Below are 26,625 nucleotides of genomic sequence, written 5' to 3' on the forward strand. Positions count from 1 at the left end.
GAAACACCACTTTTAAAAGTACGGTTAGCTGCTTAAATTGCTATAATATTAATAGAAAAACAAAATTGATTCTGATATATCTATAATTAAAAGAGCTATAAAAAGTGACTATACGTAATTCATTCAGGACCTTTTCATAAATCATCTGGGTAAAAACAGAATCATGATATCTTACGCAATTCTGTAAGTATTTAAGGTGAATGTTGGCTGAATCACCCTATAAACATAAGGTGTTGGTATGGGGTTACATACCCCTCTACTTTGTTTATCATGAATTCTACTAAAATGTAAACAAATTCCTGCTCAGCAAGTGCAATGCATTTAGACTAGATGTTGTGACACCATTGGAAACAGGCGCTACTTATCTATTAGTTATTTCATTTTTATTCTTATGTAAGTGGCACAATAAGACACAAAAAGCATTGCAAGTCTTCACTGTTTTTTCCAGTCTATGTTAGGTGCTCAACGAGTTTAATTCTCGTTTCAATTTTAATTCGACAATTGCTTTCTCTTTTCTGCTAGTTGCACATGTACAGTCCTGTCGTTCGTATCAGCTGTGATAACGTATGAAATTGCTGTGTGTTCTGCAGTGAATGAGAGGCATGGAAATCCACGGAAAAACAGCAAGAAACAGATTGTGCTTAGTGTCATTGAAAACTATGTAGGGAAATAATTCGTCGTTACTGGTACAGCGGATTTCACTAATGATATGTGAGTTTACTGGAGTTTCTGTCTTCAGTATATTAAGTATGCAGAAGAAAAAAAAAAATTGGACACTCGTCCACTGACCACTGCTTGACAACACGAGAAGTCAGCAGTTGTGTGTGATAAGAAAATGTGACAATTTTGTGTGATTTTCTGTGCAATTGAAGGAGCAGGTGTGAGAATTGGACGGCTTCACAGATGTCGCTGTCGATCAGCTTGTCATCTGTGTTGCAGATGACAGCATCAGTTGTGAACAGGATTCCTTGAATCCTGCTACAAAAGGAGTTGTGAGATTACCAGATGACTGATGACTGATTGTAAGTATCATCATATGTGGCTTTAGTATTTGGTCGTATAGTGAAGTCTCGACAATCTGTTTTTACGTTAAGTGTGTTGTACGTAAATAAAATATGCTATGTTTGTGACAGTTTTTTTGCAGTTTTTTTGCTGTCAAGTCTCTCATAACTTTCACTTTCCACCTGATTATGGCATTATACACGTTAGCTTTTTATTGTTCTTATAAATTGTACTAAATGTAATTCAAAGTTCTAATTTGCCTACTGTGTACTACCGTATTTACTCGAGTCTAAGCCGCACTCGAATCTAAGCCGCACCTGAAAAATGAGACTCGAAATCAAGGAAAAAAAAATTCCCGAATCTAAGCCGCACCTGAAATTTGAGACTCGAAATTCAAGGGGAGAGAAAAGTTTTAGGCCACGTCTCCAAATCGAAACAAAGTTGGTCCACTGTAATATGAGACAATTTAGGTCGAATGAATGACGATACAGCTACAGTAGTTTGGTTCGAGTCGTAAGCTTAGCAGTTAAGCTTTACCAGGTAGCCATTGCTATGCGTCAGGCGCTCCGTCCGTATTTATACGGGTACCCTTCCTTTTTCACATGCTTCGTCTGCATTGAATTGATTGCTTATTTTTCTTTGATCTGATAAGCGCAGTTTTCTTTTTTATAGGTGTTTACGTCACTCTACGCTGAAAATGCATTACTGTACTGTGTCATGCATTGTTTGTCGTACTCTGATACTGCTTGTTTACGGCCTGTCGCCGCGCGTGGCATGGCTTGCTTTTGTGCACGCCACCGCCACTTACAATAATAGAAAAAAAAAAGAGGAATTGTCTCATTAGCGAAACAATGGCAAGAGACAGCTACTTGTTGTTACTTACACTGCTGCTTTCTTTGATAATGATCAACAAGAACCAAATAATAGACTGCGTATGATAGAAGATGTTCTGAATGAGAGTTTAGCGAAAATTTTTCTCCGTTTGAAAATCTTTGCAGGCGCCTCTTTAGTACATTACATTCTGCACAGAAATTAGAGTCATCTTAGATTTAAAAATCTAGTCAATTGCCTCGCTTCATTTCTGACTGTATCACTGTTTAGCATAAGAATAATACGAATATAAACATGACATGATATGTATATTCTTCCACATTTGCTGTTGTCTCACTCTAGTTTTGTGGTTTATTACGCAGACAGGATTTAAATGAGATAGCGGCAAAAATGGTTCAAATGGCTCTGAGCACTATGGGATTTAACATCTGCGGTCATCAGTCCTCTAGAACTTAGAACTACTTAAACCTAACTAACCTAAGGACATCACACACATCCATGCCCGAGGCAGGATTCGAACCTGCGACCGTCGCAGTCGCGCGGTTCAGGACTGCGCGACTAGAACCGCTAGACCACCGCGGCCGGCAGATAACAGCAAACACGAAACAATACATGGCAAAATGTTTATATTTGTATTATTCTTATGCTGACGAGAATACTGCATGTGATTCACAATTTATAAAAGTTCCTATTAGCAACCATCTCTTCTCACAGATAGGAAAAAATTTAGAACATAGAGTTGGCCATATTGACAAACATCCTAAACATTCTTGCCAGTCGGGTTTTCGTAGTACATTGAAATGCTGCTACATTCGAAGATGAACAATACGGAATTTGTGTTTACTTCGTTGGATAATGTATGAAAATGCAGTGGTCGAAACTCGGCGCGGAGAAAAAAAGCTTGTCTTACACCTTCTTTTTAATTTATTTACGGACGCAGAGGTTTTGGCGCCAGTATTTATCTTTGTGCCTACAAAGCATGCGCTACATATATTCGACGGCAGAACTAAGTTGTGGCGGCACCCACCGACATTTTTAAGAACTTCCGCTAGCTTTGCACTCGATTCTAAGCCGCAGGCGGTTTTTTGGATTACAAAAACCGGAAAAAAGTGCGGCTTAGATTCGAGTAAATACGGTACTTTTACAAATCACATATATAGAGAATTTGGCATTTTTTGTTTGGCTGTTACTGTACATTGATTCTACAGCTGTAGCTTGATCGTCTCCTGCCTCAGATCCCATAGATGGGGAGGACGGTGCAGCTGCAGACTGTAGTAATCGTAATTGGACGGACAAAAAAATCTACTCACCAGGCATCTGCAGGAGAAAACATATATAAAAGTATTGAAATTTGCAAGCTTTCTTACCTTTTGGCCCGTTCTTCTGGCAGAAGGATTGAAAGAGGAGGAAGAGAGATGAAAGAAAAGGGCTGATGAGGTTTATGAAATGGGGACAGTTCAGAAAAGCTTCCCCAGAACCCGTGGTCAGCGGAGACATGGCAGTCGTTTTCCTTCACCCATTCAACCCTTCTGCCAAAAGAAGATGCCACTAGCTCCATATGCTTGCAAATTTTCTTCACCCACCGCTTGGTGAGTAGATTTTCTTTATCTTTACAATTAAATTATATTTTCAAAAATGATTCTTTTCATTGATATACTGTAATACTCATTCGGACACGCCTGTATTCTACACATTGTTATTTACATGCCACAGGCAGTAGACTGCAATGAGGTACACTGAACAAGGAGAAATATGTAGTACAATGTTTACTTCCTTGCTAAAATTATGATGGTTAGAGTGTAAGTATTGTCATTGCTTATGTTTAATAACAAAAATGAATGCATTACTCTTTAACATTACTCACCGTACTTTTGATAATACTCTACGTTTACCGAGTGAGGTGGCGCAGTGGTTAGACACTGGACTCGCATTCGGGAGTACGACGGTTCAATCCCGCGTCCGGCCATCCTGATTTAGGTTTTCCGTGATTTCCCTAAATCGCTCCAGGTAAATGCCGGGATGGTTCCTTTCAAAGGGCACGGCCGACTTCCTTCCCCATCCTTCCCTAATCCAATGAGACCGATGACCTCGCTGTCTGGTCTCCTTCCTCACAACAACCAACCAACCAACTCTACGTTAACCTATGAATGTAAACATAAAAGACTTTCTTTCTAAGTTATCATGTTCCCTCACAATAAGAGACATAATGACAGGACACATTGAAAATTTGTTAATATAATAATATCAATACCTCTATGAGGTCTGTTCAAAAAATTGCGGAACATTCGTAATTTCGTTGGTGCAATCCTTTGTTTAATGCGTAACTGCTGGAAGTTTCGTTATTGTATGTCTGCCAGTTACTGTTTAGTGCTGTATTGAGAAGAATGTTGTGTCGCACAGCTTGTAAATATTGAGATGCTGGTGATAGAGGAACAATGTGTCTGCATTACATTTTGTGTGAAGCCCAAGAAAGCTTTTACAGAGCCACACCAAATGATGCAGATAGCCTACAGTGATGAGTGTTTAAGCTGTAGTCAGTGTTACGAATGGTTCACATGGTTTAAAATGGCCGGATGGAAGTTAAAGATGGCCCTCATTCAGGATGTCTGGCAGTTTTTGGTGAATAAGGGTGGCAGGGTGGTACTACTGTGCAAGACTCACACTCCCTCTTGGCTGTCGAACTTACTTGGAGTTGCTTTGCTAATCTTCTTTCAGGATAGCCGGCTGCGATATTCGGCCCAGCTTTTTCTCCAAAGAATAGATGCTACTCTGGAGGAATTTTCTGTACTTTTAAATAACTCGGTACACTTGAGAATACTGTGAACTCAGTCTCACTGTATTTTCATAACACACAACAGTTTTCATACACTGAAACATTTCCCGTAAGCACGACACCTTCCGGTCCGACAGAAGCTATTACAATCATCTTTCTGTAAATACAGTCTATAAATCTCTCCAAGTTTAACAAGACAACCGTCCAGTCTTTACGACAGTAAGTGAGAGAATGAATGAATAAAAGGTCCCTTCTTTTCTTTCAATAACCTTCAGATGTTCACAGCAATAATGGTTTACGTTGCACAGAGTACGACGCGTTTATTCCTTGAGCGGGCTGTGTAATTTCTTAGGCGGGCTCGGCGACTACCTGCTCACGCCGATCATCCGTCCGATACACGTCCGTCCTGCACACACACATAATTGTGGGGCAGTAGACATGATTCTACTTCACCACACTTATCCCTAAAACAACATGTGTTCAAGGCAGTGGAATTACGAGTGTCTCTGGAATTTACCCCGAAATTATCAAGGCACTACAGATGCCCTTCAACGTCTACTGATGACACTTCTATCGAGAACATCAACGAAATTGTGTGTACCAATCGAAGACTGACTGTCTGGGAGATTTTGCAGAAGAGTTTAACATTTCAGTTGAGAAGGAAATGGCCCAAAATGTGGCAAGACAAATCGTGGCTCTTGCATCATGGTAATGCACCTGTGCATTCATCCCGATTGTTGCAAGACTATTCCACAAAAAATGAAATCACTGTGCAGCATCATCCTTCTTACTCTCAGGACGTGGCCCCTAAAGACTTGTTTTCATTTCCAAAGTTGAAAACACCATTGAAAGGGCAAACATTTGCAACAATGGACACGAAAGAAACTTCGCACATGGTGCTTCGCGTAATCCAGCAAGAGGTGTCCCGAGACTGCTTCCGGGAGTGGGGACGACATTGGGAGCAATGTATCAATTGTAGGGGAGAGTGTTTCAAAGGAGACTATACACAATAACTAAAAGGTAAGGATACAAAAGTTTTGTGGACAAAGCTCCAGGGTTTTTTGAACAGATGTTGTACTCAGTAAGCTACCTTACAGTCTGTGGCAGAGGGTATCTTTTGTACCAGTGTCACCTTCCCCATTTCCTCTTTTAATTGCTAATGGTGTATGAGATAAACAACTGTTCATAAGCCTCCATATTACCTCAAATTTCTGTGATTTTACTTTTATAGCCCTTATGTGAGATTTATGTAGGAGAAAGCAATTGAATGGTTAAAGCTTTTGCGAACATATGCTCTCAGAAATTTCTTTGGACAGTAAGCACACACCATGGTACTAGATCCCAGACTGAGGAGCAGTGCTGAAGTATTGGTCAAACTATTGATTTGCAAACTGTTTCCTTTGACACCGGGCTAAACATTTTGCAAGGACTCTTCTGCCAAATTTCAGTATTATTTACTTTTCCTATAACTAGTATTACGTGGTTGTTGCAATTCAGGTAATTCCATAAACATTCTCCCAGATATTAATAGATTTGACAGTTTCCAGTGATTGGTTCACCTCGAAGAATAGCAGTGATGCAAAGAGTGAACTGTTATTGCAGTTGGTTATTGGAAAACAGCAATTTGTGCTGTAGTTTAGGTGAGAGTGGATGAGTGTAGTATAGGTGAATAATTTTGTGTAGCATCATAAATCCTCTCTGAGATATTGAAACATACATTGTAACATCTATCTGAATGTCTGGTTCTGTCTTGTTTTTTTGTGTTAGCAGTCATCATGTCATCCACATCAGAAACAATTTAAGTGCTTGTATTCACTTTTAATTAAGTCTGATTTTATCTAGGAGGAAATAAAAAGGTAATTTTATGTAGGCGAAAATAAAAGTGTAACGACAATTCAGAACTAGGGAACATCAGAACATTTATGAAGTCTAAGTACATAGGAAGTGGAATAAACTGTAACTGGAAGTGAAACACAAAAAGTAAAACCGGGATAGCAATGGGGAAAGAGGCATTTTATAAGAGAAGGAGAGTTTTCTGAAGCAATATGGAATATGGTTTAAGGAAAAGACTGATGAAGTGCTTTGTATGGAGTGTTGTGTACAGTGCTGAAATGGCGCAATTATGAAGAGAGATGGAGTGAGGCGATGGGGTTTTGAGATGTGCACTTGGAGGAAGACTGCAAAAACCAATTGGATGAATAGGGTGAAAATGAGGCATTACTGAGAAGAGTAAGAGAGTGGAGATGATTACTGAGTGTAATAAAAAGAGGAAAGAGAAACTGGATAGGGCATATTTTATGAAAGAAGGAGGTGTGTGTGAAAACAACCTGAGAAGGGCATGTAGAAGACGTGCAAGGAAGAGATTACAGTGTCCGTACAAAGTACTGGATGGCAGCACTTATGGTAGTGTTAAGAAGAAAGATATGGACCGCTAGAATTGGGGATGCAAAAGATGCTCTAACATAGCAGAACTATGATGATGATAATGGTGATGATGATATTAAAGAGTTTCTTCATCAAATTGAAATTAACTGGTGATCTTTCTAAATTAATCATTTCCAAAATGACTTCCAACAGTTTTATTGACTAACCAACATTTATTAAGCGATGACAGGAGAAAATGCACATAAATTATACGGCAATGCCCAAGCTTTTGGAGCCAGTGGCTCTTTTTGGCAGAAGGGTTGAGGGAAAGTACGCCGGATGAAGGAGAGGGACTGGTGAGGTTTAGGACAGGGGAAAAGTTATGGAAAAATTGCCAATAATCCTGGGTCTGGGGAGATTTACCGAATGGGATGAGAAGGAAAGACTGATTGTTGGTGTCTGCACTGTCAACCTTGTCAATTCCTGTCCTTCGTCCCTCTTCCTTTCCTTTCAATCCTTCTGTCAGAAGGAGCTAGTGACTCTGAAAGGTCGCACATTTCCGTACCTTTTATATATTTTTCTCCTGCCACCACGTGGTGAGTAGATTTTTTTTATTTCCATACATTATACTATATTTTCTAATGTTGATTCTTTTTCATTGATGTAAATCAATATTTATTACAAGCTTGCATACAGAGTTGTATATCGAGCAGATACTAAGTTCTCTCTGAGTCCCTCCTCGGCAGGCCTTGTGGTGTCGGGAGCACTATGCAGCATCTGCTGTGTTGTATGAACATCTGCTGACAAACTCCAACTGCCGTATGCTGCACGAGCAGTACCTCAAACAAATATTTGAATTAATACAGGATTTATACTTACAAGTGACACATTTCTGTGATATTTAAACATCATACTCTTTTTAATAACATTAATTTCGGATACGCTTACTCATTTATAGATGATGAGGGTACAGAAAACTTTGCACCACTAACACTTTCAGGGAAAAAAGCGAATTTAATTCAGCTAAATTGTGTACCCTCACAATGTGTAGGTATTTACCATTATTATATTGGTTATCAGCTAGCCACATCAATTTAATGTGAATCAATAATTATTTTATACTGTTACTGTTATTCTGACATACTGAAAGTAGAAATTTATGCAGAACAGAATTTGTGAAGAACCTGAAAGTAGAGTAGCCTAACCCCAACGTTGCAACCCATATCTGCCAGATTTAATTGCAAGATGCAATTACTTTAAGAGCCCAACCATAACACTGTAATGAGCCTACCTATTTGATCTTTTTAAGGGATGTTACTGAATGGGCACACCAACAGTTTTTAAATACTGTCTCCATACATGGTGCATGTTTAATTGACAGGTGCTATGAAAGTTTGTTGTATCTTATGTCGTACTTAAGTAAAACAGCTGGCAAGTAATTTTAATATTGTTGTTTTCATTCCAGTGTCATCAGAGTGAACTTCCCTCGTCTTATTAAATTGGTAAGTTACAAAGTATGCATCCATGATCTTTATAATTTCAGCTTCTTGATATTTTTTGAATTAGTTTATTATTCATATATTACTGCAAGAATTTGTGATCATGCCAAGAAGGCATCCATTATTAATGTTATTTTATACCTTTATACTTCGATGGATTACACTATGAGGTATATTTAAAAAGGAAGGAGGGAAGGAGAACATTACCAATTGCCGGGTGTGTGTGTACAGAATTCGCATAAACATTAGAGATGAGATTTTCTGTACTCTCATCGTCTATAAATGAGCTAATGTGTGCATAACTAATTTTATTATAATTTTAATAATGATTAAATAGGACAAGGGTAATACAAAATGTTGTTATTTATATGTGGATGATATCCTATAAATGTTCAAATATTTGTTTGGTATTATCATTATTTATTTGAGATACTCCTGGGGCAGCATGCAGTAGACGAGTTTGACAGCAGACATCCCTACATCGTAGCAGGTGCTCTCAGTGACTGCCAAGGTCGACCTCAGAGTATAATGTCGGAAGCCAGCCTTATAATAGTTAAGCTGCACGGTATTAGCTGATCGGTCTGAGGCGCTGCAGTCATGGACTGTGTGGCTGGTCCCGGCGGAGGTACGAGTCCTCCCTCGGGCGTGGATGTGTGTGTTTGTCCTTAGGATAATTTAGGTTAAGTAGTGTGTAAGCTTAGGGACTGATGACTTTAGCAGTTAAGTCCCATAAGGTTTCACACACATTTGAACATTTTTTATAATAGTTAATATTGCCTTCACAGAATATATAAGGGTGAATTTTTCATAGCAACAGTACTCAAAAAGGAGTCTTAGACATTCAACAGTGAGATCAAAAAGTAAGAACTATTGTTCCGCAGCATGTACCAGACACTATTAAATATGAGGAAGGAAGTCTCAAAATTTAATATATTTTTGAATGGTCTCGAAGGAGAAAGGATGAAATGTGAAAGTTGGAGCTGCACTTATAGAAGCTTTGCGTACACCATCCCTGTGATGGGCAAGTAGCTTATTTTCTGTGAAAAATTGCCTGGGGCAGTGGTCGCAGAGAGTGCAGGGGATATGCTACACCCATCTAGCAACAATTCGCACCCAGCCGAGGCAGTCAGCCCAGTGCGGCATCCGGTGATTGCCTGGTTCACACAGCCTCTACAGTTGAGCAGCCGACATGGCCTGTACAAACTCTAATTGGGGTTCACTTTATCAGAACTTGTGAGTTTAATTGTGTAGTGGAGCATTAATTTCAATTTATACAGTTATCTTGAGAGACAAATTTCAGTTTAGACAGTGTAACTGTTCAGTGAATGTCATTATTTTATAATCAAACAATGGAAAATCCAGGATGGAATGTAACGATGTGTGGCTGCAGTTGCGTGAGACTGCAGTTGTGTGTGTGTGTGTGTGTGTGTGTGCGCGCGACTCGGCACCTCTGGTATATGGTCATTAGTTTATAAGTCTTAGATAAAAAGAAGTGTATAAGATGTACTATTAGTAAGTTCTTAATTATTGTCAATACCAGTAATGTCAATTATTGTCTTTTTAAATGTTATTTGTGAGGAGATTGACAAACGTACACTCCTGGAAATTGAAATAAGAACACCGTGAATTCATTGTCCCAGGAAGGGGAAACTTTATTGACACATTCCTGGGGTCAGATACATCACATGATCACACTGACAGAACCACAGGCACATAGACACAGGCAACAGAGCATGCACAATGTCGGCACTAGTACAGTGTATATCCACCTTTCGCAGCAATGCAGGCTGCTATTCTCCCATGGAGATGATCGTAGAGATGCTGGATGTAGTCCTGTGGAACGGCTTGCCATGCCATTTCCACCTGGCGCCTCAGTTGGACCAGCGTTCATGCTGGACGTGCAGACCACGTGAGACGACGCTTCATCCAGTCCCAAACATGCTCAATGGGGGACAGATCCGGAGATCTTGCTGGCCAGGGTAGTTGACTTACACCTTCTAGAGCACGTTGGGTGGCACGGGATACATGCGGACGTGCATTGTCCTGTTGGAACAGCAAGTTCCCTTTCCGGTCTAGGAATGGTAGAACGATGGGTTCGATGGCGGTTTGGATGTACCGTGCACTATTCAGTGTCCCCTCGACGATCACCAGTGGTGTACGGCCAGTGTAGGAGATCGCTCCCCACACCATGATGCCGGGTGTTGGCCCTGTGTGCCTCGGTCGTATGCAGTCCTGATTGTGGCGCTCACCTGCACGGCGCCAAACACGCATACGACCATCATTGGCACCAAGGCAGAAGCGACTCTCATTGCTGAAGACGACACGTCTCCATTCGTCCCTCCATTCACACCTGTTGCGACACCACTGGAGGCGGGCTGCACGATGTTGGGGCGTGAGCGGAAGACGGCCTAACGGTGTGTGGGACCGTAGCCCAGCTTCATGGAGACGGTTGCGAATGGTCCTCGCCGATACCCCAGGAGCAACAGTGTCCCTAATTTGCTGGGAAGTGGCGGTGCGGTCCCCTACGACACTGCGTAGGATCCTACGGTCTTGGCGTGCATCCGTGCGTCGCTGCGGTCCGGTCCCAGGTCGACGGGCACGTGCACCTTCCGCCGACCACTGGCGACAACATCGATGTACTGTGGAGACCTCACGCCCCACATGTTGAGCAATTCGGCGGTACGTCCACCCGGCCTCCCGCATGCCCACTATACGCCCTCGCTCAAAGTCCGTCAACTGCACATACGGTTCACGTCCACGCTGTCGCGGCATGCTACCAGTGTTAAAGACTGCGATGGAGCTCCGTATGCCACGGCAAACTGGCTGACACTGACGGCGGCGGTGCACAAATGCTGCGCAGCTAGCGCCATTCGACGGCCAACACCGCGGTTCCTGGTGTGTCCGCTGTGCCGTGCGTGTGATCATTGCTTGTACAGCCCTCTCGCAGTGTCCGGAGCAAGTATGGTGGGTCTGACACACCGGTGTCAATGTGTTCTTTTTTCCATTTCCAGGAGTGTAGTTCTGAAAGTGGGAAAAGGAAGCATTCAAAAACTTTATATGGGCAGTGTCACACTTGATAACAAGAATGCACAAAGGATTTTCTGATACTGACAACAGATACTCAATAATTGATGAAAGGTTTTCTCAGAGAGACAAGAGATTCTGGAAGTGTTTCTGGCACAGATTATAAACTCCTTGATTTAGGTTCAAAATTAAATGGGGCAACCTATTAACTAGAAAAGAGAGTGGAATGAGCATTAAAACACATACAAGATTTAAATGATCATCTAGATCTGGTGGAAGAGAAATTAGAAAGTAAAGTTGCACATTTACATATCATTACATTGGTACAGAATGTTCTGCTGAATAGAGAGCAAGTACCAGAAAAAGTTCTACAAGATGGATGTTGTCTTGAAAGGAGAATATAAGATGAACATCAACAAAAGCAAAACAAGGTTAATGGAATGTAGTCAAATAAAAGCAGGTGATGCTGAGGGAATTAGATTAGGAAACGAGACCCTTAAAATAGTAGATGGGTTTTGCTATTTGGGCAGAAAAATAACTGATGATTGCCAAAATAGAGAGGATATAAAATGTTAACTGGCGATGGCAAGGAAAGCGTTTCTGAAGAAGAGAAATTTGCTAACATGGAGTATAGATTTAAGTGTCAGGAAGTCATTTCTGAAAGTATTTGTATGGAGTGTAGCCATGTATGTAAGTGAAACATGATGATAAACAGTTTAGACAAGAAGAGAATAAAAGCTTTTAAAATGTGGTGCTACAGAAGAATGCTGAAGATTATATGGGTAGATCACATAACTAATGAGGTGGTACTAAATAGGATTGGAGAGACAAGAAATTTATAGCACAACTTGATCAAAAGAAGGGATCAGTTGACAGAACACGTTCTAAGATGTCAAGGGATCATCAAATTAGTAATGGAGGGAAATGTGAGGGGTAAAAATCATAGAGGGAGACCAAGAGAAGAATACAGTAAGCAGATTCAGAAGGATGGTAGGTTTCAGTAGTTATTCAGAGATGAGAGTAGTGTGGAAAGCTGCATTAAACCAGTATTCTGACTGAACTGGAGACAAAGGATCACTTAGAACAAGTCACAACTAAGGATTTTGAAATGCTTACAGTGATTAGAAATGAAATAGAACCTTGGTTGGGAAAACTGGAAACTGATTCCAATAAAGATTTGATAGAGGATAAGTTGCTCTCCAATGTTACTACTGTACAAGCTGAGATTGGAACCTCATTAAATAATGATGTTTATAAATGACCTTCTACATGGGATTCACATGTCAAAAAGAACCTGTCAGAAGTGATTTAAGCTAATAATTAGAGGATTTTTATTTGGCTCCAGAATGTGTTTATAAAAAACATTATTAATTTTAGAATAGTGTATAAAATACTGAAAACATGTAGCATGAGTCTTAAAGTAATTACTTCACACATACATTCTATTCAATAGCCAGTTATACCAGAATGCCTGATGACCAGGAAGTAGTGGTATTTGTTAACGGATGTTTATCAGTGTGGGAGAGAAACAGAAGGAAAGATGGAAACATGAGACCCCTGTTCAGTGCCCTTTGAGGGAATTAGTTGTTGTTAAAACTCATAAACACAGTATAAAAAGTGAGAAAATAGTTGAAAAATTCTATCCGTTATAGTATATTTTTTACTTGTGACAGAGAAGTACCAATTTCCTGGTTGGAATTTAGCTTATACAACAGAGTCTACCAGATAAGATAATGCTAGTATCGGCAATGCGAGAGGAAGGAGAAGATCCTTTGGGATTCTCCCACTCTGAGAGATAAGCTCTAATGAGTGATTGAATCAATTCCCTGACAAGTTTCTAAATTAAGATTACTGGTTTATAATTTTACTTATTTTGTGTAGTGGGGTTTTGAAGGTTCGATTTATTGAGCGACGACTTTATTAAGGGTGTGTACGTATTTACTCGAATGTAAGCCGCACTTTTTTCCGGTTTTTGTAATCCAAACAACCGCCTGCGGCTTAGAATCGAGTGCAAAGCAAGCGGAAGTTCTGAAAAATGTTGGTAGGTGCCGCCACAACTAACTTCTGCCGTCGAATATATGTAGCGCTACACAGGCATGCTTTATAGGAACAGAGATAAATACTGGCGCCAAAACCTGTGCGTCAGTAAATATATAAAAAAAAGTGGAAGACAAGCTTTTTTTCTCTCCGCCCCGAGTTTCGACCACTGCATTTTCATACATTATCCAACGAAGTAAATACAAATTCCGTATTGTTCATCTTCGAAAGTAGCAGAATTTCAATGTACTACGAAAATCCGACTGGCAAGACTGTTCCTAATAGGAACCTGATGAAATGTGAATCACATGCAGTATTCTCTTCACCATAAGAATAATACGAATATAAACATTTTGCCATGTATTCTTTCGTGTTTGCTGCTATCTCATTTAAATCCTGTCTGCCTAATAAACTACGAAACTAGAGTGAGACAACAGCAAACGCGGAAGACTATACGCATCGTGTCATATTTATATTCGTATTATTCTTATGCCTAATAGTGATACAGTCAGAAATGAAGCACGGCAACTGACTAGATTTTTAAATCTAAAAATGACTAATTTCTGTGCAGAATTTGATGTACTAAAGAAGCGGCCGCAAAGATTTTCAAACGGAGAAAAATTTTTGCTAAACTCTCATTCAGAACATCTTCTATCATACGCAGTCTATTATTTGGTTATTGTTGATCATTATCAAAGAAAGCAGCAGTGTAAGTAACAACAAGTAGCAGTCACTGGCCATTGTTTCGCTAATGAGACAATTCCTCTCTTTTTTAATCGTAAGCGGCGGTAGCGCGCACAAAAGCAAGCCATGCCGCGGGCGGCGACAGGCCGTAAACACGCACTATCAGAATGCGACAAACAATGCATGACGCAGTACAGTAATGCATTTTCAGCGTAGAGTGACGTAAACACCTATAAGAAAGAAAACGGCACTTATCAGATCAAAGCAAAATAAGCAATCAATTCAAACCAGACGAAGCACGTGAAAAAGGAAGGGTAGCCGTATAAATACGGACGGAGAGCCTTACGCATAGCAATGGCTACCTGGTAAAACTTTACTGCTGAGCTTACGACTCGAACCAAACTATTGTAGCTGTATCGTCTTTCATTCTACCGAAATTGTGTCTCATATTACAATGGACCAACTTTGTTTGGATTTGAAGGTGCGGCCTAAAACTTTTTTCTCCCCTTGAATTTCGAGTCTCAAATTTCAGGTGCGGCTTAGATTCGGGAATTTTTTTTACCTTGATTTCGAGTCTCATTTTTCAGGTGCGGCTTAGATTCGAGTGCGGCTTAGATTCGAGTAAATACGGTACGTATTTCTACAGATTGATAACACTAATGTGGTATAGGTTTTGTACAAAGAGAATTTACACTTTCTGGAATTTTCTGAATGACAATATGGATGAGTTTATATAATTTTCTGAGGCTGATTAGCTTAACAGCAATGTAGCTTCCTACCTGTTCTCATTTTTGCCATATGTAACAAATTTAAGAAAGGGATGCATGTATCACTAATTACTCATATTGGTTTGTAGTCTGGTTCAAATGTCAAACAGAAGTGTTATAGCATCACTCTCCATAGGCTTTCCTTAATAGGGTGTAACAACCTTTTTCTGGTTATTTGGGGATTAAGCCGGTGGTGTCTGTCCTGTGGGTTTGATGAGCACCTGTATCCTCTGGTCCACCAACAAAGAACCTCTCAGGAAGGGATCCTGGTGTAGCGGATGGGAAAGGCATCTTTCTTCGAGGGCTGTCTTCTTTTTGTATTCAGTCCTAACATCTCTAACCTTTCTTTTCATTTCTTACTTCCCCTTATGGGTACGATTCTATTGTCTTGTTATCCATGTTCAAATATTCCACTGCATGAACCTGTCTGCTTTCCAGTATACTCAAAACCTGGTTTTAGAGATCTGCCAGAGCTGAGGCTGTGGTTTCATAAGCACAGCACACACTACCAGGCAGCACGATAAGCACTGATAGGTCGACAACCCACTCCAGAGACTGTGTACGGGTCGGCAACCCACTCCAGAGACGGTGTATAGCCCAGCATTGGCCCCACCAATAAGTTGCAACAGTGGCACCGCCAGAGAAATGATATGTGTCTGTGCTACAGCAGAGCAGACAGTTGCGAGTCAGCTCGACTATTGAGAAGATCACCTTCTACTTGTGTACTTCTTGCCACATCGTACTTCGTGCCACACCGTCTGCTTCTAGTGAGTCCACGCCAGCCCGTCTGTAGTGAACATTCTAGTTGGACAAAAACTGTTTACTATCTAGCCTTAGCTTCTGGAAATAATTGAACTTCAGGATCTGCTGCCTGAGACAATTGGTACAAAGTTGAGTATTTGTCATTAAATGTGTGTTCTTGTCATATATCATTATCAGTGTTCTTCTTGTTATCATCTCATAGTGTTTCCCACAGTGCACTGTAAACAGTTGACAGTGGTGACAAATAAACTTTCATTCTGTGATTCTATAAATAGTACAGTATGACAATAACAGTTACAATAGTTTCCAATCTCTTTTTGTATGGTATTGTGCTGGAAAGAAATTAAGATATTAGTAAAAATGAAACCTTATTAAATATTACATTAAAAAATTGAGTCTATCAAATATGGAGTGTATATTTTTTTAATGGAGTAAAATAAGTGGAAGTTTGTGGTATGGCCAAATGTGACAGGTCTCTTAAAGTAGAAAGTGGTTGAAATATTTATTGTATAATTAAAATGACAACTCTTGTTATGATATTTCATATTTGAATTAGATGGCTGAAGGGGTACAAAATTTCCGTGATAATAATTCTGGTTACAGTTAGTCGGTTAATCAGAAAATCCGATACTGTAGTTGTGCACAAATGAACAAGCGTGACAAATCTTGCATTAGTGGGAATCTATTCGGAAGTTAGATAAATCCATATTCACGAGATTTAAAGTTACCTTTATTTTGTATCAATGCTAGTTTAGATCACATTCTGTTGTTGCTCTGTATGAGGTATTCCTTTTGGAATTCATGCAGGGATGAGAGTAGATGAGTGGTGCCTGATGTCATCACAAGTAAAGCGAAGAGATCTCCACATCATATGCTGCTCTGAGGAATAGTGATGACCCAAATAAACAATAATGTTGACTCTGTTGATGTTATTTGTAATTTCATTTATTTTGTCAGTTAAATATTAGACTCATTGAAAATCAGTCACTGTATGCTAAGAAAAGAATAAATCATGCATTTATCTTCAAATAGAGTTCCAAATTAATGAATAACTATGGAGTATCAGTCAGGAACCTGACGACTTTTACTAAGTTCAGAAGCGTTTGATGGTGAAGGACTCTTGCATAGCTTAGAAAATAGAAACAGGCTTATCCATTTATATGGGGCTTAATATATGAGCATACAGAATTTGACTAAATTAAATTCTGAAATTTTCCCACAAGCATTAGAGTCGTGAAAGTTTCTGTACCCTCATCATCTATAAAAGAGCTAGCGTGTGTCCAACTAATACAACTAACATCGAAAGCACAAGAGTAGTCTTAAAAGTTGTTACTTTTATATATATGATATCCTGTACATGTTTAAATATTAGTTTTGTATTGTTGTTCTTTGTTCGAGGTACTCCTTGGAAGTCAAGGAGTGAATGAAGTTCCTACATCATAGAAGGTGTTCACGGGGCTACCAATGCTGTACAGAGTGACAACGAGGACCTCAGTGTATGTCATCCCGTGTAATTCTGCATTTTGGAAAACTACAATATAAATTAAGAACAAACAATAATTAGTGTAAAACTTTTAGGCCAGTTGCTCATTGGGGTGCAGCCGACGAAGAACGCGTCAGGACAGAGCAGTGAAGGTTTTTGTGACTCATAGGTGTAAATATGACAGTGCAAATTGAGGTGCAGGGCAGGATGATGTCCGGGGCACACTTTATCGTGCAGGTGCCACGAAGCTGACAGGTGGCATACGAGTGGGTGCTCTCGGGGGTGAGTGAAACAGTGGAAACTGCTTCCTAGTGTGTGCACACACTGTGTTGTGAAGTATTTCCTTTGTTGCACTGCCGTGCCCAGCCCTTCATCGACTGCATCCCAGTTTGTGCCTAAAAGCACTTAGTTGCCTCTCAAACCAGATGTGAGTACTCGTATACATGTAACAAAAGTTCATCAAAATTCAGAGATGAAATAAAATATTTTAATTGACATATGATAGAATAATAAGAAATCTCTAAAGCATTATTGTTGTTGATTTTTGTACTGAATATATTGAAAAGTCAAGTAATTGGTAAAAGAAACTGCAGAAGAGGAGTCCATCCTTGATGTATATTACACAGTTGTTATTTCGAAAATCCAGAGTGTAGAAAAGACATATTGAAAAGCAGATACTAATCATTTTACTTTCGACTCTGGTCCTGTCAGAGTTTTGTCACTTCACAGATAAGCAATGCCCAAAGCTTTTACCTTCAGACAGAGACAGAGGGGACACTCGCAATGCCACAAAGTACAGCTGTCCCTCCCTATGTCCAGAAACATGTCACACACCCGCTGGCGAAGGTAGGTGATCCGCGTAGCTAGCTCTGATGTTTACAGTACACGGTGGAAAACTACTTCTGATGTACTGCTGTGCCATCTTTGACATTCTTTCAGCATTGAGTTTCTCCGTCTTCCAATAGACCTTTTGTCATATATTGTCACTCAATAACAAACTCTAATAATTGATATCCCACGTTCTCTCATAATGTCTCCTCAGTACTATGTTTTTCTTTGTTTTATACAATGTTGTGGTACATTTTGCTTTTTCTTTTGGTAGTGAACTTTCACATTTGATATTGTTAATATATTGTCAAAATATTTCGATGCTTCTGGGAACAATCTTGATATTTAATTTTCAGATCTGCTTTTTGTTGACTAGGTGGTGTAGCTCTTCAAAAATAAATTCCCTTTGCTATATAAAACATGCCTGGTATTCAGCTCTAGCATTCTCAAGACAGTGTTTGTGGTACACTAATTTTTGAACGATGTAGGTGACACATTGGAAGTTTATCTTCCACGTATTTATTTCCGCAAAGCAGGCACAAATTTGAGTTTTCTATGTATTGTTTGAATTGTACTTAATTAAACTTAAAACTGAAATATATGAATTTCCGTGAAACTGGTGACAAAATTTAGTTTGACATATAGTTGCACCCAGTTTGATGTAATTAGTATGTTGAAATAAATTAGTTTTCATATCAAAGTTCCACCAGTTATTGACTGTTGATTATTGGTTGGCTACATCCTTTAATTACTCTGTAATTAAACCATGAGTTTTGATACTAACATGATTTTACTGTCCTTTCATTGAGTTCTGTAATTAGTTTTACTGTTTTTTTGTGTCCTGTTCCTGCAAATATTCTCTGTATGTATTCACATTTAGTCTAACATATTTTGTGCATACACTACAATGTAAGTCAGTTGGATTTGAATATTATTCACCTAATTTTGTCATAAGTTAAATAATTTTCATAGATATGATAAGTGTAAGACACTACAATTGAAAATTCTGTGTCATGTAAACATCAAGCAGTAGTATCACAATCTCCAAAATGCTTGGTATTGATCTGTTCATTATATACTGCCCATTCTACTACATTACACAGCATGTATGCACAAGACAACAGACTGCAGGCTGAAAATTCATTCTGGAAACAGTCTCTTAGGCTGCAACTCTGGCATTTCTCTGCTGTGTTGTTTCCTGCAGGAGCACTTGTTGAATAAGGTGGGCTGCAGAACTTCTGTGAAGGTTGGAAAGCAGGAGAGGGATGCTGGTGGAAGAAAGGGAGGTTGTGAATCATGGCTGCATAGCTCAGCTGGTAGAGCATTTTCCCCAGAAAGGCAATGTTTTCAGTCAGAGTCCTGGTTCAGCACATAGTTTTAACCCTCAAGTGGGCATGTCAATTTTTATAACACGAGTGAGCATGTTGCATACTTTGTACAAATGTAAGTAATAGTTGTCTTTATGTTAGTAAGGTAAACATGTATGAGCAAACCCACAGTTTAATCTTAGTTTAATTAAACAACAATAAAATCAACTTAGATTATATGAGATGAATTACTGTTTAATTAAATAATAATAAAGTGGCAGTAAATTGTCATTGTATCTGTTGCCGCATACAAGTGTTGCCGCTCAGTAATGACCCATTGGCATGTTAAATGATGCTGTTGCATCATATACCGGGCAAATGCTTATTCAATTACTAATTATAGAAAACTGCCTCTTTGTAGATTGTGCTGTTACCTCGGGAACCGGGGCATTTCCTTGCACAGATCGTAAATTTTTCCCACCTAGCTTGCTGTTTATTTTATATTACTGCTGTTCAATTGGCGCGCAATGTTTCAAATCTGTGTGTACAGTGCTGCAGAGGGGAAATTCATTCTGAATACAGATGTAATTACAAAGACATTAATTCATTTTTTGTGCTCGGGTCTGAGGTACAACTTGCCCAAGGAGAACAGAGAGCTTATGGCGTCCAACCATTCTGGTTCTTAGTTGCAGACTGGGGACTGAGCCATTAGGAATATTCCCATTTTGATGAATTGTTACTGTACTGTTCATTTTAGATTTTGCCTCTTCCCTGAGTCACATTCCATTTCCGGTGTTTGGTTACGTACAAGGACCACTGCTACAGTCACGACTGGACTTGTCGGTGACTCGTCACCTGAGATATCAATCAGTAGGCTGCTGACCATTGCTAAGTGTGATAGTTCAGTCACTTTCAGTGTGAAAGAACTTGTTTCTAATTCAATCTATAAGTGTTGTTGAGCACACATTTGTTTTATAAATTATTGGCAATGTTCTTCTTACACGTTAAACTGTGTAACCAGCTAAACATAAACATATGACAATGTTTTTACAATTGGACATTGAGCCCAGTGATATAAATGGATGGATCAGTACAGCTGCCATTGACTGCACAATGGAAGCAGAATTAACTGATGAGCGTATCATTGGTGCTATAATTTGAACAACTAATGAGAATAATGATAACAGCTACAAAGATAATGAATCACAGCTTGAGTATAACATACAGATGCTAAAAATGCGATTGATATAGCCCTTCAGTACATCAAACAAAGCTCTGTGTCTACACCAATTGACATTTTATGGATTAGGAAGTGACAGAACATTGCAGCAAAATGGAGGTTATCATCTGGTAAGCAAAAGAACATTATAAACTTTTTTCATCCCGCTTAAGAACAGAACATTTTTTATAGTGACTGAACATTAAACTGCAATCTTCTTTCCTTTTTTAAAATTTTTTACCATTTGATTTCTCATGTTTTAAACAGTTCAGTTGTGTGTCAGTAGAGTACTGTAATAAAGTTTGTACAGATGTTAAACTTTCACTCACAGTAACATTATCTTACTATATGATACAGATATATTTTACAGTATAGGCACTACTGTCTGTTACACTTTCCTGTTAGATTTTTAAGTGTGTCAACCTTTTCTGTTTGTATTGTTAATGTTTTAACATATTGCAGTATTTCAGACAGTATTTCCAGTTCAAAATTGATGATGTATTGAGATGTTTTGTGCTATTATGGGTCAATAAAAGTTTTCCTCTGATAATCTGACCTCTTTTTGGGTTCCAACCATGTCCCAGCCTCATAGGGGACAAATTGGCAAGGTTCTACTTTTTTTCCATGTGATTTATATTTATCGTGTGGTAATAGCAGTTCTTGTAAAATATTATTTTTGTTAATAACTGCTCATAAATAAAAGACACTCATTGTTTCAATAGCTTACAAATAAACTTTCAGGAATAATAAAAATGTTAATTGAAAATCTATTTTTACTGAACTGTAAGGAATGACATAAAATACATCTGAAGATGTTACTTTTGAAATGAATTAGGTACCTATGTAAAATCACACATTAATAAAGATATTGAATCACCCCTTTGTCATGTAGATGTGTTGCTATTGTGATTGTTCCTGCCCCAGCCAGAAGGTCACCCTGACGTTTGTAAATACACACAGTTACAACAAGTGCTACCTATAGGTAGAAGAGTGCACTTGGATGAATTGCAGCATTTCAGTTGAAAGTAAAGCACCAGTAGGGACGCGTTACAGATGTCTGTGGAACAATAGAGTGAACATTCATCGTGCCACGAGAACAATCGTGACCGATGATCATGTCCTCATCATCGTGTTACATACAGAAAGTTTGTCGACTGGGGAAGTTGCCCATACATTTGCACTGGAGTCAAAGCAATGTAATGCTGACGTGGAATCAGTTCCAGTTGACAGGCAGTTGACAGTTTTCAGGAAATTTGTACCTGTTCGAAAGGTGCATAGGTTGAGTTTTAAGTCAAAGGATATAGGTCTGAATGCTGTAGAATTGAATTCAGCATTCAGAGAGGCTCAGTGGTGTCTTGGTTTGCATCAAAATCTGAGGAGATGATTACATAATGTGGATCTCCATTTCCAATGACTGTAGCAAGCACCACGTTGTATACGACGTCGTGGATTCCGTTACAGATGGGCAAAAAATATTGTAGAAATTTGGATTTGTTTGTACACTGATGATCGCAGACAACATGTTTGGAGACAACCCAGCAGTATCAAATGCCTCCAACACTATGTCCTACATGTGCAACAAGATTATGGTGGAGTGATGTCCTGGGGTGGCTTTACATGTGGTCAGTGTACAGCTCTCATGGTTGTTGAGGGTAATCTCACTGCTATGTGGTACAGGGATGAGATTCTGCAATCAATAATGGGACTATATTACCATTATTTTGGTGACAGTCGTATTTTGATGGACAAGTAAGTTGCGTTCTCATCATGCTGTTCTTGTGAACACATTCCTTCTGCACACTGTGATAACCAGAATGGGATGGCCAGCCTGTTCCTTGTACATGAACCCAAACAAACATGGATGTGATCAATTGAAACAAGCTGTTTTTGGATATTAACAGCGATCACTTACTCTGTCGCACATATACAGAATACCCACTGAAGAGTGGGACGATTTTGATGAGGTGGTGTGCCTCAAGAGATTCAATGCAGCATTCGAGCAATGGGACATTCCACCACGTATTGACGTTGATTGGGAGTACTATGAAAAAACCCATGAGAAACAGGTTGTTCTGTCATCACCAAAGTGTTGTTATATATAGGGGGAAAAAAGGCCTACCTGTCCTTTTTTCCCCCTAAGGTAAGTCTTTCCGCTCCCGGGATTGGAATGACTCCTTACCCTCTCCCTTAAAACCCACATCCTTTCGTCTTTCCCTCTCCTTCCCTCTTTCCTGATGAGGCAACAGTTTGTTGCGAAAGCTTGAATTTTGTGTGTATATTTGTGTTTGTATGTGTGTCTATCGACCTGCCAGCGCTTTTGTTTGGTAAGTCTCATCATCTTTCTTTTTAGATATATTTTTTCCACGTGGAATGTTTCCCTCTGTTATATATATATATATATATATATATATATATATATATATATATATATATATATATATATATATATAAAAAGAAAGATGATGAGGCTTACCAAACAAAAGCGCTGGCAGGTCGATAGACACACAAACAAACACAAATATACACACAAAATTCAAGCTTTCGCAACAAACTGTTGCCTCATCAGGAAAGAGGGAAGGAGAGGGAAAGACGAAAGGATGTGGGTTTTAAGGGAGAGGGTAAGGAGTCATTCCAATCCCGGGAGCGGAAAGACTTACCTTAGGGGGAAAAAAGGACAGGTATACACTCGCACACACACACATATCCATCCACACATACATACACAAGCAGACATATTTAAAGACAAAGAGTTTGGGCAGAGATGTCAGTCGAGGTGGAAGAGTAGAGGCAAAGAAGTTGTTGAGAGACAGGTGAGGTATGAGTGGCGGCAACTTGAAATTAGCGGAGATTGAGGCCTGGCGGATAACGAGAAGAGAGGATATACTGAAGGGCAAGTTCCCATCTCCGGAGTTCGGATAGGTTGGTGTTGGTGGGAAGTATCCAGATAACCCGGACGGTGTAACACTGTGCCAAGATGTGCTGGCTGTGCACCAAGGCATGTTTAGCCACAGGGTGATGTTTCCCTCTGTTATATATATATATATATATATATATATATATATATATATATATATATATATGGTTATAATAGAGGGAAACATTCCACGTAGGAAAAATAGTTCATCCCTATGAAATCCCCAAACCACCTTCCCTACCCTCTGGCTCCTAGCCTTGTAACCGCCCCCGGTGTAAAACCTGTCCCATGCACCCTCCCACCACCACCTACTCCAGTCCTGTAACCCGGAGGGTGTACACGATCAAAGGCAGAGCCACGTGTGAAAGCACCCACGTGATCTACCAACTGACTTGCCTACACTGTGATGCATTCTATGTGGGAATGACCAGCAACAAACTGTCCATTCGCATGAATGGACACAGGCAGACAGTGTTTGTTGGTAATGAGGATCACCCTGTGGCTAAACATGCCTTGGTGCACGGCCAGCACATCTTGGCACAGTGTTACACCGTCCGGGTTATCTGTATACTTCCCACCAACACCAACCTATCCGAACTCCGGAGATGGGAACTTGCTCTTCAGTATATCCTCTCTTCCCGTTACCCACCAGGCCTCAATCTCCGCTAATTTCAAGTTGCCGCCACTCATACCTCACCTGTCATTCAACATCATCTTTGCCTCTTCACTTCCGCCTCGACTGACATCTCTGCCCGAACTTTAAATATGTATATGTGTGGATGGATATGTGTGTGTCTGCGCGAGTGTATACCTGTCCTTTTTCCCCCTAAGGTAAGTCTTTCCGCTCCCGGGATTGGAATGACTCCTTACCCTCTCCCTTAAAACCCACATCCTTTCGTCTTTCCCTCTCCTTCCCTCTTTCCTGATGAGGCAACAGTTTGTTGCGAAAGCTTGAATTTTGTGTGTATGTTTGTGTTCGTTTGTGTGTATATATATATATATATATATATATATATATATATATATATATATATATATATATATATGGGGCAACAGTTTGTTGCGAAAGCTTGAATTTTGTGTGTATGTTTGTGTTCGTTTGTGTGTCTGTCGACCTGCCAGCACTTTCATTTGGTAAGTCACATCATCTTTGTTTATATATATATATATATATATATATATATATATATATATATATATATATGACTTACCAAACGAAACCGCTGGCACGTCGATAGACACACAAACATACACACAAAATTCAAGCTTTCGCAACAAACTGTTGCCTCATCAGGAAAGAGGGAAGGAGAGGGAAAGACGAAAGGATGTGGGTTTTAAGGGAGAGGGTAAGGAGTCATTCCAATCCCGGGAGCGGAAAGACTTACCTTAGGGGGAAAAAAGGACGGGTATACACTCGCGCACACACACACACGAAATGGAAAAAAGAACACATTGACACCGGTGTGTCAGACCCACCATACTTGCTCCGGACACTGCGAGAGGGCTGTACAAGCAATGATCGCACGCACGGCACAGCGGACACACCAGGAACCGCAGTGTTGGCTGTCGAATGGCGCTAGCTGCGCAGCATTTGTGCACCGCCGCCGTCAGTGTCAGCCAGTTTGCCGTGGCATACGGAGCTCCATCGCAGTCTTTAACACTGGTAGCATGCCGCGACAGCGTGGACGTGAACCGTATGTGCAGTTGACGGACTTTGAGCGAGGGCGTATAGTGGGCATGCGGGAGGCCGGGTGGACGTACCGCCGAATTGCTCAACACGTGGGGCGTGAGGTCTCCACAGTACATCGATGTTGTCGCCAGTGGTCGGCGGAAGGTGCACGTGCCCGTCGACCTGGGACCGGACCGCAGCGACGCACGGATGCACGCCAAGACCGTAGGATCCTACGCAGTGCCGTAGGGGACCGCACCGCCACTTCCCAGCAAATTAGGGACACTGTTGCTCCTGGGGTATCGGCGAGGACCATTCGCAACCGTCTCCATGAAGCTGGGCTACGGTCCCACACACCGTTAGGCCGTCTTCCGCTCACGCCCCAACATCGTGCAGCCCGCCTCCAGTGGTGTCGCGACAGGCGTGAATGGAGGGACGAATGGAGACGTGTCGTCTTCAGTGATGAGAGTCGCTTCTGCCTTGGTGCCAATGATGGTCGTATGCGTGTTTGGCGCCGTGCAGGTGAGCGCCACAATCAGGACTGCATACGACCGAGGCACACAGGGCCAACACCCGGCATCATGGTGTGGGGAGCGATCTCCTACACTGGCCGTACACCACTGGTGATCGTCGAGGGGACACTGAATAGTGCACGGTACATCCAAACCGACATCGAACCCATCGTTTTACCATTCCTAGACCGGCAAGGGAACTTGCTGTTCCAACAGGACAATGCACGTCCGCATGTATCCCGTGCCACCCAACGTGCTCTAGAAGGTGTAAGTCAACTGCCCTGGCCAGCAAGATCTCCGGATCTGTCCCCCATTCAGCATGTTTGGGACTGGATGAAGCGTCGTCTCACGCGGTCTGCACGTCCAGCACGAACGCTGGTCCAACTGAGGCGCCAGGTGGAAATGGCATGGCAAGCCGTTCCACAGGACTACATCCAGCATCTCTACGATCATCTCCATGGGAGAATAGCAGCCTGCATTGCTGCGAAAGGTGGATATACACTGTACTAGTGCCGACATTGTGCATGCTCTGTTGCCTGTGTCTATGTGCCTGTGGTTCTGTCAGTGTGATCATGTGATGTATCTGACCCCAGGAATGTGTCAATAAAGTTTCCCCTTCCTGGGACAATGAATTCACGGTGTTCTTATTTCAATTTCCAGGAGTGTATATATATATGTCTTTTTTATTTCGACGTGTAAATCAATATGCAGGTTTCAGAGCTAATTTTTGTTTTCTGTGCCATAAATTTTGAAATAAAGGGGTGACACAAAATGTTCGTTGATATGTGTACAATGCTATAATTAACCAATCATTATCTGTTTCAGTACTTAGTTTTCAAAGTTCATAAATAGTTATACGTTCAGACATTGAGATTGATATTTAGAAACACACATATATCACGAGAAGTCGACAATTCTTAGTAAATAACCAGCTTTAATTGTATTTAAGG

General features: G+C 40.4%; 1 protein-coding gene across 1 annotated transcript in view; it reads left to right on the forward strand.

Moving 5' to 3' along the window:
• Positions 1–26,625, forward strand: part of LOC126210636 (nuclear RNA export factor 1-like) — a 158,808-nt gene that overhangs the window by 94,769 nt on the left and 37,414 nt on the right. Inside the window, exon 9 of the mRNA XM_049939953.1 lies at positions 8,436–8,472. Coding sequence (XP_049795910.1) covers positions 8,436–8,472 — 37 coding nt within the window. The remainder of the gene's footprint in view (positions 1–8,435; positions 8,473–26,625) is intronic.

Source organism: Schistocerca nitens, chromosome 10, assembly GCF_023898315.1.
Source record: "Schistocerca nitens isolate TAMUIC-IGC-003100 chromosome 10, iqSchNite1.1, whole genome shotgun sequence".
Taxonomy (NCBI): domain Eukaryota; kingdom Metazoa; phylum Arthropoda; class Insecta; order Orthoptera; family Acrididae; genus Schistocerca; species Schistocerca nitens.